This window comes from Peromyscus californicus, unplaced genomic scaffold, assembly GCF_007827085.1.
Source record: "Peromyscus californicus insignis strain IS unplaced genomic scaffold, ASM782708v3 Scaffold_14__1_contigs__length_90479793_seg_2, whole genome shotgun sequence".
Classification (NCBI taxonomy): domain Eukaryota; kingdom Metazoa; phylum Chordata; class Mammalia; order Rodentia; family Cricetidae; genus Peromyscus; species Peromyscus californicus.
In genome coordinates, this window is record NW_026294436.1 from 21,600,936 (window position 1) to 21,616,211 (window position 15,276).

General features: G+C 40.4%; 1 protein-coding gene across 7 annotated transcripts in view; it reads right to left on the bottom strand.

Moving 5' to 3' along the window:
* Ppp1r12b (protein phosphatase 1 regulatory subunit 12B) overlaps positions 1-15,276 on the bottom strand; it is a 211,956-nt gene that overhangs the window by 138,818 nt on the left and 57,862 nt on the right. For all 7 annotated transcript variants that reach the window (XR_008217912.1, XM_052737016.1, XM_052737015.1 and 4 more), the window contains 6 exons: positions 15,048-15,166; positions 12,294-12,453; positions 10,343-10,487; positions 8,939-9,013; positions 3,094-3,173; positions 2,303-2,442 (listed from right to left, as the gene is read on the bottom strand). Coding sequence is in view for 6 of the 7 variants with exons in the window: in XM_052737016.1 (XP_052592976.1) it covers positions 2,303-2,442; positions 3,094-3,173; positions 8,939-9,013; positions 10,343-10,487; positions 12,294-12,453; positions 15,048-15,166 (719 nt within the window). In the remaining variant the exon portion in view is untranslated. The remainder of the gene's footprint in view (positions 1-2,302; positions 2,443-3,093; positions 3,174-8,938; positions 9,014-10,342; positions 10,488-12,293; positions 12,454-15,047; positions 15,167-15,276) is intronic.

Consider the following 15,276-nt stretch of genomic DNA (forward strand, 5'->3'; position numbering starts at 1 on the left):
ACTTATTCAGCACGCAAAGACGGAATGAGGGCACTGGCCATAGAAGATTGCTAAACAGAAGTATACTTTGATCATAAGGGTGTTGTCAATACTTTATTCCAATAGCAGTCTGTGCACTGGATAGTTTTATGTAAACTTGACACAAACTAAAATCATTTGAGAAGAGAGAACCTCAATTAAGAAAATGCCTCCAGCTGGGTGGCAGTGCTGCATGCCTTTAATCCCAGCACTTGGGAGGCAGAGGCAGGCAGATCTCTGTGAGTTTAAAACCAGTCTGGTCTACAGAGCAAGTTCCAGGACAGCCAAGGCTACATAGAGAAACCCTGTTTAAAAAAAAAAAGAAAGAAGAGAGAGAGAGAGAGAGAGAGAGAGAGAGAGAGAGAGAGAGAGAGAGAGAGAGAGAAAGAAAGAAAGAAAGAAAGAAAGAAAGAAAGAAAGAAAGAAAGAAAGAAAGAAAAAGATGCCTCCATAAGATCAAGCTATAGACAAACTTCTTGTACATTTCCTTAATTGGTGGTTAATGGGGGGAGGGCCCAGCCAATTGTAGGTGGTGCCATCCCTGGGCTGGTAGTCGTGGATTCTATAAGAAAGCAGGCTGAGCAAGCCAGTAAGCAGCACCCCTCCAGAGCCTCTGCATCTGCTCCTGAATCCAGGTTCCCCTGTTTGAATTCCTGTCCTGACTTCCCTCAGTGATGGACTATAGGTAGAGAAACATAAGGCAAATAAAACATTTCCTCCCCAACTTGCTTTTGGTCACTGTGTTTAATCATAGCAATAGTAACACAAACCAAGACAGTCTGTAAGGAATAAGACCTGAGGCAGGAGTATAAATCATGAAGCAATAGAAACAGTTTTGGTAGCTCCCTCCCATTTTCTTAATACCATAGTGACTAACAACAACAACAACAACAACAAAAATGTAACACAGAACAAAACCAAGTATGAATTCCAGATACTGTGTGAAGACTAGACTATGGGGGTGCTTGGTAAATAATACAAATAATGAAAGTACACATTTGTAACTTTTGGTGGGTGTAATACAAGCATTTTCAGAGCAAGCTACAAATGATTAATAATAGAAAAAAATTTAAAAATTTTAAGTGGCTTCAGAGATGGACAGTCAGGAGCACTGGCTGCTCTTCCAGAGAACCTGGGTAATATTTCCAGCTCCCACACAGCAGCTCACAACCATCTGTAACTCCAGTTCCAGGAGACCTGATGCTGTTTTCTGGCCTCCACAAGTACTACATGCATGTAGTGCACAGACAAGCAGGCAAAACACCCATATACATAAATATAATAAATAATTTAAAGGAAATCCAAGGCTCCATGAATAAAAAGTCAATTCCCCTTTACTGAAAACTTATCTGACACCTGCCTTCTCTATAAAACTAATGGCATCTAACTTCCTTTGATGGCAGTCAATGAACCTCAGATTAAGACATGAAGAGCAGTATTGTCACTGATTGAGAGAAACTATCAGCAAAGCCAAACACTGACACACAGCCTCAGTCCTTCAACTTACAACAAACTAAAAATAATTTGGAAACAAAAACTATGATCTTGCATTTGTGCTAAACATATATAGTTTTTGTTTTTTTCTTTTTTTCCAGGTCTGTGTCCTTACATTTTCATCATTTTCTAAAGAATATAGTATAGGAGTTATTTACACTGTACCAGACAATATAAGCAGCTGAGAGATGGTTTGAAGTACACAGGCAGGTGCACACAAGTTCTATGCAAACATTGTCCCAACATACATGAGACTTGCACATCTAAGGATTTTGGTTATCTCCTGAGCCAGTCTCCCATGACACTGAAGGACAAATGTATATATTATTAATAAGAGTAATAAAAAGAAGTCTGATTTGTCCTTTCACAAATTCCCTCACTCGGAAACTAAAGAAGTTTGCAAAATAGGAAAATAAATTAGGATTCAGTTTTCAGAATCAGAGTAACACAATAACTAAATGAAAAATTTTTACCAGTGTGTTGAAAACATTTGGCCTAAAGTCTCTCTCTATAAGCCCCATGCCTCTCAGCATACTGGCTTCCTAGGCTGTGGTTGACCTATCAATCTAAGGGTAGGACAACTGGCTCCCTCATGCAAGATTTCTCTATGTACCTCACCATATGGCTACATTAGAACTGGCAGGTACATTTTAACTGAGCTCAAGGCTCTTATAAGCATACTGTCATTAGCAACTCAAATCTCTTGGGAACTGTACTTCAAGCTCTCTCTGGAAGCCTGTGGGGCCGGAGCAGCCTGACAGGCAGTGAACACGAAGGGCCTTTGCATTACCTGCCTCCTTCTCAGTTTCTGATTCAGAAACTTCATCTTCTCCTTCCTCTTCCTCTGAGCTGGAGCTGCTCGAGTCTTTGTTTTCTTCCTCTGTTTCTTGGGACTTGGGGCTCTCTTCCTCATAAAGCATCTTCTCCTTGCTAAAGTCATTTGGAAGCAATTCAGAAAGGACAAACCATTTAAGTTCACTGACAATCAGGTTAATAAAAGGAACAAGTCTATAAATCTGTATGTAGAAGCAACAGTAAAAACATGGAAATCTTTCTTATACCTGTATGTTTTCTTGGACCCTTGGCTTTTCAACAATATAAGGTTTATTATTGACTTTAGAACATGACTCACTAATATTTTGTCTATTCAACATACAGATAAAAGAGAACCATGAATAACAAGGGTAAGATGGTAATGGGGCTGATAAATATTTTTAGAAGTCATCAAACAAATCTTTACTGAGTTTTATTACATCCCAGAAACCTTGCTAGATACTGAAACAGTGGTAAACAAAGGGACAAATTCTTGAGCTGAGGAAACACCCAGTATAAGAAGGGGGACGGCAGGACTAAGAACCTCCAGGTAAGGCTAAAAGCGATGTTGCCAATACAGTTTCTCAGGGTAAAGCACATTCATTCATCCTCAGTGCCCTCCATATCAGTCCCATCTCCCCTTACCCAAAAACATTTCCACATCTGAAGATCATTTGACTAAAATCAAACACGGAATCGTTTTAACATCAAAATTCTCAAGGATCACCCACACAGAACACCAAGCCCATCTAATTCTTTGTATCTTACTTCTTAAAGAGTCCACTCTGAAACTTGCGGTTCAGGTCTGACTCAATGAGCTTATTCCGTGTCTCCTTTTCACTTCGAAGCTAGAAATTGAGAAAATAGAGAGAAAAGGAAAGAAGTTGACTATTTGAGAAAAACCAATAGTATCAAAAAGTGCCAAACTGGTACCATCATTCTGAAAAAAAAAAAAAAAATTAAAAAACAGGACAAAATCAAAGAGGGAGAAGGGAATCCAAGAAAAAGACAAGCACACTGTGGTGGTGCACACCTTTAATCTCAGCACTTGGAAGACAGAGAGAGGCAGATCTCTGAGTTCAAGGCCAGCCTGGTCTACAGTGTGTAGCCAGTATCTTTACATGTTGCTTGTCATGGCAGCGGCTGGCAGTGTCTCCTGACTCAGCCTTCCTGTTCCCAGCATTCTCCTCTCTCTTTGTCCCGCCTATACTTCCTGCCTGGCTACTGGCCAACCAGCACTTTATTTATTAACCAATCAGAGCAACACATTCACAGAATAGAGAACATCCCACAGCAACAGTGTGAGTTCCAGGACAGCCAGAGCTACAGAGAAACCCTGTCTTGAAAAACAAAACAAAACAAAACAAAGCAAAGCAAAACAAAAGAGACAAACACATAATCACTGTGCACCATGTCTCCTTGGAAGAAAGTTAACAGAGGAAAATCTTTATCCACAGTAGAAGTAAAACCATGGTCCTGGAAAGTCAAAAAATTGTCCCTTCAAAATCTCAAATCAAAGCAAAATAGGAAAAAAATAAATAAAAAGCCTAGCTTCTAAAGGATAAAGAGACAAAAGAAACCTGGGAAGAATTTTATGATCCACATACCAAAATAAGTTGTTAATAATTTTAACGAAATTGCAGGCAGATACTATATGGAAAATAAGTTATTATTTCTTCTATTAGATATATGCTATTAGAATTGGTCTGATATTTAAATGTATATTCTAGATCAGCAGTTCTCAACATAATAGTAGCAAAACTGCAGTTAAGAAGTAGCAACGAAATAATTTTATGGTTGGTGGTCACCACAATATGAGGAACTGTATTAAAGGGTCGCAGCATTAGAAAGTTCGAGAATCAGTGCTCTAGATAAAATATACTTATATCCTTGGGGCCTAAAGTTATGCAGAGGACAAAGAGAACCACCATCCCCTTTAGTATAGTAAGGTTATGTGGTACAGTTGGGCCTGAGTGTGTAAGCCTATCATAACGGTTACTAGGGAGGCGGAGGCAGAAGGATTGCAAGCACAGACTAGCCTGGGCTAAGGAGTGAATTCAAATGGTTGGGGGAGATACCATTTATGCTCCAAACCCAATTATGTTACTTAAAGGGTGTGAACTATGGACTGAAATCTATGAAACCATGAGTCAAGATAAATCTTCCCCTTACATAGTTCCTCTCAAGTACTCATCACTACAATATAAAAGACACTGATACAGGCTCCGATTCTTGTAACTTTCTGTATCAGAAAAACACTTCATTCTTCTACAAGAACCTACCCAAAGAGTATTTAAGATGGTTTGAAATGAATCCAGCTGGGTGGTGGTGACACATGCCTTTAATCCCAGCACTCGGGAGGCAGAACCAGGCGGATCTCTGTGAGTTCAAAGCCAGCCTGGTCTACAGAGCGAGATCCAGGACAGGCACCAAAAATATACAGAGAAACCCTGTCTTGAAACACCCCCCCCCAAAAAAAAGAAATGAATTCAAAGGCACAAATAAACATTCAAGGCCAGGAATGATGAGGTCATATGCTGTGGGACAATGCTTTTATACACTGGCTTAATGAAATGCTGATTGGTCAGTAGCCAGACAGGAAGTATATACGGGATAAGCAGACAAAGAGAATTCTGGGAAGAGGAAGGCTGAGTCAGGAGATGCCAGCCTGCCGTCCAGGGAGCAGCATGTAATGGCACACAGGTAAAGCCACAGAACACATGGCGACATATAGATGAACAGAAATGGGCTGAGTTTAAGTGTAAGAGCTAGTCAGTAGTTAGCCCGAGCTAATGGCTGTGCAGTTTTAATTAATATAAACCTCTGTGTGTTTACTTGGGTCTGGGCATCTGCAGACGGGACACAGGTAAACTTTCAGCTACAAATGGCACCCAGACATGGGGCAAGAATTTCCACTCAAAACATGAGAAAGCTTTAAAAAAAAGGGTTCTAAAATGGAGCCAAGAGCAGCTTCCTAGTTGTATCTTTCAGGAAAGCTGTGATACAGAGACGCAACAGCCTGTGGGCTTGGGCTACAGTATGGCCGGGTTCATGGCGTGTGGGCTTAAGTGCAGCATGGCGGATTCCTGCCACTGTACACAGTGGCTTCTGTGATCCGCGCAGTGTGTGGTGGATTTAGTTTTTGATAGTATAAAAAAAAGGGAGGGGGCAGTTTCTGGGCTACATACTGCTTTGATAGAGGCATAGATCCCCTGCCTCCCAGAATCAGCAGAAAATTATTTCCACCATGTTGGAAAGCTGAGGTGGGTGGAGCCAGCAGCCAAAGCTGCTATTTCAGTCCTAGTCATTGTACAGTCTAAAACAATAGATTCACAAATAAGTCAGATTCAGATTAAATAAACCTCTAAATGGTTTACAGTATATGTAAAAATGTGCATAGGCTTGAAAGAGAGAGGAAAAGGAATATAGACAGTTATATTAAAAAATAAAGTCTTTAAAGAGATAGTAAAAGTAATATAAAAAATATGGATATCACACAGAGAGTCTGGATTATGTTGTCTTTGGGATTTTTAACTGCAGAGAGACATTTGAGTGTAAAAGCTGCTGAGTTAAATTTATATATATATATATATATATATATATATATATATATATATATATATATATATATATATATATATAAAAGATATCTTGATTTCAAAATTTATGTCTAAGGATACGTTGCTTTGGAAAGGAGTTTCTGCTTTTGTTTCCACAGAAGATGAGAAACTGTGGATTGCTTCCAGGCTAAATATGGTTTGACCAGCCAAGACCCCCTGAAAGGTCGCCAATGACACCATGGCCCAGATGATCCAACATCCAGAACGGTTTCAAGGCAACTGGCTCAGACAATGCAGCCTCACAGACTATTCCCATCAGGACTTGACCATAATTCTTAATTTTCTCAGGATCCCCATAAGAATACAGCGCCCTTTATCAGCAGGAAGTAGCCTAGAAAACTATGCCCACATTCCCAAAAAATGGATTATAGATGTTTGTCTTTGTTTAGGTTGTTGGTTACAGATGGTTATAGGTCATAGTCAATATCTTTCTAAAGAAAAAAGGGGGCTATGATATACATACAATCGGATGAAAGGGTAGATTATTGAATCTATTTTTAAAGAGCAACCTGTTTAAAATGTTTTACATTGCTATGGATTTTAGTTTATTGACACAAATTTAGAGCTGATTTTGTTATACATATATATATATATATTTCTACTCTCATTTAAGGTATTTTGTTTATGTAACTCATTTAAATTGTAATGGATAATTAAATACAGATTAATATTTAGTCTTTTATGATAGTCAAACTTATAGTCATGTTAAGTTTTCTAGGTATACATAGACATAATTCAATTAAGTAGGCAATCTTCAAACACTTCAAAGACCTACAAACTATGGCATTTAAAATGTTTTTAAAACTTAGACTTTCTGAATAATGAGACACATCTGCTCCTGGCAGTATCAGTTTATTTCAAAGAGAAAGATGGGCACCGAAGGCTCCATATGGAGTTTATCTTCTTCTTGGCAAAAATAGCTGTTTGGGCAAGAAAGTGTTCTTGCCTGGACTGCTTGACAAAATGTTGTATAGACTGGACATGCAGGACCCACAGGAAGGTGACCACTGAACTTTGCAAGGCAAAATGGTCCTTCAGGTTCCTGTTTCACAGAAGAAACTGCCAGATGTTCTATAGTACACAGAAAGAAGTGACTGAGAGACTAGGCCTATGGGCTGAAGATAAATGCCCCAACGTTACAGAAGAACTTTAGATGACTGTCCAGGCAGCCAGCTGTCTCTGTCATTCTGGATTTTTGGAAGTTGTTTACAATGCACTTCCTGTTTACTTAGGCAATATTATATCCTTCTGAGGTCTTTGATGTAGTTGAAGACTAGATAGTTAAAATTTCCTTAGTCATGATAAAAGAAAGTTAGATATGAAACCTTAGACTCACAAATATAAGATAAACAGAATATTTTCTTTGAATTTGCCAAATCTAAATAAACTAGATACTGTAACTGTAATTCAAGCTTGATAATTGTTTTGTTATATATAATTTTACTATGTTAAAGTTAAAACTTTCTTTTTTAATTAAACAGAACAGGGGAAATGCTGTGGAATAATGTTTTTGTACACTGGTTTAATAAAATACTGATTGGCCAGTAGCCAGGCAGGAAGAACAAGCAGGATAAGCAGACAAGGAAAATTCTGGGAAGAGGAAGGCTGAGTCAGGAGATACTAGGCCACAGTCCAGGGAGCAGCATGTAACAACACAGGTAAAGCCACAGAACATGTGGCGACATATAGATTAACAGAAATGGGCTGAGTTTAAGTGTAAGAGCTAGTCAGTAGTTAGCCTGAGCTAATGGCCAAGGAGTTATAAATATTATTAAGCACAGAGGCTTAATAATATTTTATAAGCAGGCCATGGGACTGTAGGGCCCAGGCAGGACGGGAGAAACTTCTAGCTACCGTCATATTTGAAGAAATCAAGCAATCCAATTTAGCAATTTAGGCAATTTTTATGTAGGTCTAAATTACTTTTGAGGACAAGATTTTACGAAAACACAAAAATTTAACTATGCAAAACAGAGCTCTAGCCTAAGGAAGGCTACTGCTGCTAATAGCATTAACAATGAATTTGGAATGTCCTAGCACTTAGCTGATCCTAAATACTTGGCAAAGAAAACAAATGAGCCATAAGTTGTTCGTCTGAGCTTCATGTACGTGTCTTTCTAAATGAGCCTTAAAGTAACAAGAATTCTGCTTCAGGGGGTAGAGATGGCTAAGCTGCTCTTCCAGAGGACTTCCTAGCACCCACATGGCAGCTCACAACTGCCTGCCATGTACCAGGTGATCCAACACCTTTACATCAATGCACATAAAATAAATTACTTGAAAAAAAGAGTTCTGCTTCAATACTCCAGACATGATGACAAATACTCCTCACATTAGATATATTGATCTGTCACATCTCTGAGTTATACAGCTCTGAATCAAAACCCACTCTATTTCCCACATTTGTCCTAAACTTAAGTTCACATACCCTGCACTATATGCAAGTGGAAAAAATAAAGGGAAGCTAGTATGTTTTTTTTTCTTTCTGTCCTACACTAATTTTATTCCCCTGTCCAAATTACCCATTGCCAGAAAATGTGAGTTGGTCCCTCTTTACCAGAGGTGATTTTCCATTCATGAGCAGCACATATATGTAGCTCTTCTGCAGAGCACCAAGCAGAAAGGCAGATGAAATCAATGAAGGTTTTACAGTAAGGAAGAGAGAGAAGAGGACTGTTTCATCCATCTGAAGTAAGTGCGAATCACTACTAACCAAGTACTGTCTAACACCACGTGACACCTGCAGTATTACTGACTTCGTTCCTCTCTGTAATCGACTTCTAGCTGCCTGTAGGCTATTTCATGCTAAGTATCTTTACAACCTAGTCTCTTTAAGCAGACTGTTGATAATTTCTGAAAGGAACAAATAACATCTGTGAAATGCAGATACATTTGGTTCAACTCTAAACCAATGGCACTGAAGCAAGAGACAGAGACACCCAGGGTAAACTATAAACTGCTAAGAAAGCCTTGAAAGCATCAACCAGACTTACCACAGTTTGCTTTTTCTGAAGCATCTCCAAGTGCTCCACAAGACCTTCATCAGCCACATCAAATGGCGTCTGGCCCTAGCAGGACAAAGGGGCACCGTGATAGATAGAAAACAGAAGCAGCAATCATGTGACTTCATCAGGGACTATTCTCTACTTACTTGCTGTCTTTTACTCCTAGATATAAGCTGAATGCCCTTTATCCAAAATGCTTAGGAGCAGAAGTGCTTTGGATTTTAGAATATATATATATATATACTCATATATATATATGCTCATCTTGAGACCAGGACCCAAGTACAAAACAAAATCAATTTATATTTCACATATAGCTTAAAGATGGTTTTGTATAATATTTTATGGTATGGCTAAAAATTCATGGTATGCTTTCAGTCAAAATAGTAGTGTTTTCCACTTGGGGTATCATATCAGAGCTCACAAAGTCTCAGATTACAAGCATTTCAGATTTTAGACTTGGGTTAGAGATGCCCAACCCATAGCTGGCTCCCTAATCTGTCTGCTCTACATTGAGATGCCTTCATACATCACAGAGGAGACACTTTAAGAAACAGCAAATGGTTTGACCACAGAGTTTGCTGTGTCAAACAGTAGAGGGGAAATGTTGCAGTGGCACTGTTTCTAATGCTATGGCCTCTTGACAAGTAATCAAGGGGAATCCCTATTTATACCTGTTCTAAAGTATTATTGTGATGACAAATTCAGTAAGTGCCCTTTAAAGCCTCAAAGGAGAGTTTGGGGCATACCCACACTGAAGACCAATAGGAAGGAGCTCCCTTTAAGATAGAGGAGGGAAGACAGGAAGGTTATTTCTTTTAGGAAACACCAGTACAATTACATGCTCTGACCTATAGCCTGAGAATGAGACCTGGATTCAGGAGTTATACGAGACAGACAAAACCATGTGTCCGAATTCTAGAAAATCAAGCGATGTGGGATAAGAGTCCCAGGGCTCCTAAGTTGTTTGAAGTGAGACTGAGGACTGCTTTCTGTCAAAACTGAACAACCTTTGCCATTAGTGAATTTCTTGATGACTCCATGTGCTGAGAGCTCAGCTGTTAAAAGACTGGGTTGAAAAAATAGTAAAATCCTTCATATCTTGCCACAGACAGGACATTAGGTTCTCAAAGTTCACTTGTTGTCAAGAGCAGCTAGCTCTTTTCATTTCCATTTTGTTTTAGGGGCTTCAACACAAGCAGAACCAGATGACATGGTTGGTGGACTTCTACTTTACTGATAACGAGCAGCAAGGCAAGGAGGCGGAGGACAGCACAGCCACAGTGATGCGCACCCCCAGAACAGCCAACTGGGTTTCACCAGAGCCTTGCAGCCTAGGCAAGGCCCAGGCACCTGATCTCCCTGCCCTTTGAGAGGGTCAGGCTCACTAACCAGTTTGTTCCGGATATCCATGTCACAGAGTGCTTCTGCCAGGATAGAACAAGCCTCTTTCACTCCCCAGTGTGCAGCAGCATGAAGAGGAGTCCAGCCATCATGGTCCTGAACATTGAGCTCATAGCCAGCCTGAATTAAAAGTCTAGAAAGGAACCCAAAAAGTACATTTATGCCCTTGATTTTATAGTTTTCTACTAAATAAGCTATCACTCCACTAATACTTCAGTTGCGGGATAACCTCCAGATATTCCATGATTCCTCATTCCTCTAAGGAATAGCCTGCAATTCATATTACTACTTTGAGCACCAATTACAATCTTTACTGAACCTCTCCGTAAGATTATACATATGGCATTCCCTACACCTATCCATGATACACTGTGCTGGCTAGTTTCTGTCAACTGGACATAAACATGGATTACATAGGAAGGGAGAACCTCAACTAAAGAACTGCCTCTACCAGATTGGCCTGTAAACATGCCTGTGGGGTGTTTTCTTAATTGCTAGTGATGGGGGAGGCCCCAAACCACTGTGAGCAGTACCATCTCTAGGCAGGTGGGTCTGAACTATAGAAGCCAAGTAGCTGAGCAAGCTAGAGGAAACAAGTCAGTAAGCAGCTTTCCTCCTGCCTCTGCTCCTGCTTGAGTCGCTGTCCTGACTGCCTTCCCTCGGGGATGGACTGCTATCAGGACATACAAGGCAATAAGCTTTTTCCTCCCTTATATTGCTTTATTCGTAGTGTTTGTTACAAGAGGAATACACAGAGCAGTGTGTACCTAAGACTAACGAAAACCTAATTCAATTAGCCAAGTTACACAACTCTACTACAGGGTATACTTTGCATTTTCCAGTTCAGAAAGGAATTCACATATAATGAGGACTCAGCTATCTCTAGGATACTTTACCAATGAGCTTCGTAGGTGACCTTTACAGAACACGACTGTTTTCTGTAGAATCCTATACCTCCAATTCTAAAAATACACACAGAGGGTTCTAGCTAACCATAAAGCTACAGACTGACTTGCACCCGTGTTATGCAAGAAGAAAAATAGGATTTCTAAAATCCAGATTGTATTGTGCTAGCCTTTCAAGAATTGAGCAGCATGACTACCACGTTCAGGCAGAAATAGAAAAAACACCAACGCACTACTGTACCTACTAGAAAGGCCATCTTAGGAAGCATGTGAACACTGGAAGAGTCCAGCAATAACTGCACATATAGTGCCATTAGCACCCCTGTTCTGGAAATTTTGTCAACACTAATCACTGCCAGCCACATAACACCTGACTGTAAGAAAAGTGAAACAAGTAACATAGTAGAGTCTAACTCTCTTTTCCCGCTCTTTAAATTACACTTCTACATTGATTCATTTGATGCGCATGTGCGTATGTTTGGGAGGGCACAGACATGCCACTGTGCGCAACTGGAGGTCAGATGACAACTCGGAGGAATCAATTCTCTTTTTCTACCACATAGGAGATTGAACTTAGGTCATCAGGTTTGGCAGTGGATGTTTTTACCCATGGAGTTGTGTGTGTGTGACACACACACTGTGACACACAACTGTCTAATTCTCACATGAAAACTGGATATTGCATACTCAAGATCTATAATTGATCTAATGAGCCCAGAAATCGTCTAAGTCATAGAACCAGAAAGGTCACAGGTCTGTACAGTCAGAGGAGGAGGTTTCAGGAGAGCCGATGACACATCACAGACCTGAGAGAGGTCTTCCAGTGCCACTGTGCCTCAAGTGTGTCTAACATCATGTACCTGAGGAATAGGGACCCTAAGAGGAAGAGGGACCACCCACGAAGGAACACCAGCAAAATACGAGGACAATTTGCAAGGAAAGAGAAAGTCAACAAGAAAATGCACCGTAGTTAAAAAGGTAAGAACTTCTGCTTCTAAGATTGGTCTCTCTTCTCCCAGCCCCCCGCTACACACCTGAGGACTTCAGAGTAGCCCTTGGCAGCAGCGACATGCAGGGCTGTGGCCCCGGAGCGAGCCTGCCTCACGTCTTCTATTTTCCCACTGTTGAGCCACTGGCGGGCGTCCTGCAGCATCTGCTGCTCTTCCTCCTTTCTTGACTGCTCCAGGTCAACGCCTACAGAAGCCAGACACCAGACAGCGGCGTTACTAAAGCCACCCATGTCTGACAGGTATTTCCTTTTGAGTCAAAACATACAGACATTACCACAAATAACAGTTTCCTCACCAAGCTGGTAACTCATTAAATTTAAAGCAATGGCATTTGTATTACAAAATTAGCAATGCTAAATAGCCAGGCTAACCACTGTGTGGTACACATTCATGAAGGGAACATACCTAACATTGTTTTCAACAGAATGTAAAACCGGGTGGGACATTGCTTTTACTTTACAGTATTTGTATGAAGCTATAAATGCCAAAGTACTTTAACATGTTATATGATCTTGGTTTCCTAACAATCCTGTGGGGTAACAACAATAGCTACGACTAGCCTCACTTGCCATATGAAGAAATAAAACACAGAAAGGCTGGGTGCTTTGCGTACGGTCACACACACATCAGTGGCAGGGCTGCTATTAGAACTCCTTGATGCTCTTGGCTCTTTCCATGCACTACACCACAAGATTAATATCAAAAGTCTTCATTTCAGGTAGGATATACTGTGGAAAAGTGCACTCCTCCTAAAGCTCATCTCCATATGCATTTGCATACACTTACTTGAAGCTACATAATGCAACCAGAGATTAGTAGGTGATCTGAAGCCAACACTTAGAGTCTGCTTTTAAGGCAATGTAGATTTTGTTTCCCTTACAATCATATGGAGGTACTCCGAAGAGTTCTTCCCTTTATCCAACAACTCTCCAATATCTAGGCCAGTAAAGAAGGGCCTTAAGAAAGGACATTCTTCATTATACAAAATAATGAAATGTTCCGAATACAAACACACCCATTCAAAAGGTTCCACACTCAAGTATACTTTATCTGAGCTTTTAGTCTTCTTTTTGGTTCTTAAATAAGAAGCCATGAACTGTTAGAGAACTGTCTGTCTGGGGAGATGCACAGGGTGAAGAGGAAGCCTATTTAGACACAGTGAAGCATACAGACAAATGCTGTTTCCACAGAGCAGAAGGGAAGACTCAGCAATCAAAGTCAACAGAGTGGATTCTCAAACCAAAACCTAATTTAAATTTGTAAACTGTAAAACATTTTAGGAGATGAATGGGGGCTGGAGAGATGGCTCAGTGGTTAAGAGCACTGGCTGTTCTTCCTGAAGTCCTGAGTTCAATTATCAGCACCCACATGGTGGCTCACCACCACCTACAACTGTAGTCCTATGGCATCTAATACCCTCTTCTGATGTGCAGATGTACATGCAGACAAAATATCCATACACATAAAATAAATAAATCCTTTTAAAAAACACACTTTAGGAGATGAAATGAGTGGGATGAGAGGATAAACTTAGTATAAAAAATTTTAATTTGGTAAGGCACAAAACCACAGGTGGACCTTAGTAATAGCATAACCTAGACTATCCATCACTCAAGGCAGGCTTAGTGTACCTTCTCTAGAAGGTGAGATACTTCATGTTTCCCTGCAGATTTGCCAGTCCTACAGTTTGCCATTAATACTCAACTCTGCTGATGCAGCATAAAAGCAGCTTTGGATAATAAACATGCAAGTGTGGCCAGACTCGGCCCCAACTGTTCTAAAGGACCATAGCACAGAAAGACTAAAGCTTTGGAAAGAATTTCTGGTTATTCAGAAGAGCTTCCCCTATCTCCAGTTGCTACATATCCCATCCAGAGTTTCATGATAGTTTTAACAGAATCCTAAAACCTGCTGTCCATGGTTAGTCAATAACTTTAAATTGAGAAAATTCAAAAAAAGCTAGGTGTGGTGGTGCTTGCCTGTAATACTGGTAGGGAGAAAGGAGATTTGAGGCATCTGTCCATGGACAGCCTGGACAATACTGTGTATAAAAACAAAATGACTTTGAGGTGTCCAACAGGAGAGCCCCACCTTATTCCCAGAAATGAGTTTCTTCTAAAACTACAAAATAGGAATAAACAATTTCAGAATATATTCTTCTAAGTTAGGTTCCTTACCTTGAGAAACTATGAGAACCAGGCATGGTGGCTCACACCTGTAATCCCAACATAGGGAGGCAGAGGCAAGAGGTCTGCTGAAAGTCTGAGGACAGTCCAGGATACAGAGTGAGCTCTAGGGTATGTGTGGCTATGAAGTGAGACCCTGTCTCTCAAAAACACAAACATAAAAACAAAAGAAACTATCAGAATAGTTTCCATGGTTACTACAGCTGAAGACCCTTTCAGAGGTTTAGTGAATGGCCTCCCAGTACCACTTGCAGCTCTCAAAGGAAAAAGACACAGTCACAAAATGCATTTGGCCACACTAGAGTCCAGCCCTTCTTCAGCCTGTCCTGTGCAGCAGAAGTGATACAATGTACACACACAAAAAGAACAGTACACAATCTTCCTCTGGTCACTCCTAACTCCAAGATCAGTACACAATCTTATAATAGCAAAGACAAGGAAGGCCTGGTCATCATTTGGGCATTTGGCCTGGGCTTGTATGAGTTATTAAGAGGTCTGATGACGAATGCTGTGTGGACAGATTTAATCCTGCCCTGTCACATGATAAGGGGCAGCGTGAGAGCCTTGCTAACCAGCTGCTCTCCTAGGTTACCTTGCTTCTTTACTTGTTCCAGAAGAAGGTCTTTCATGGCTGGCTCTTCTGCAAGGTCAGAAGGAACTTCACCCTCGCTGTTCACAATACCCACACTGGCTCCATGGCTAATAAAATACCTGTGTGGCAAAAATCAATATTATTTTTGTCAATCTGAAATCAATTTGTACTGTGTCTTGAGTTCAATGTACAGCAAGGCATATTTGGGAGTTTTAAATACGGTACAGAT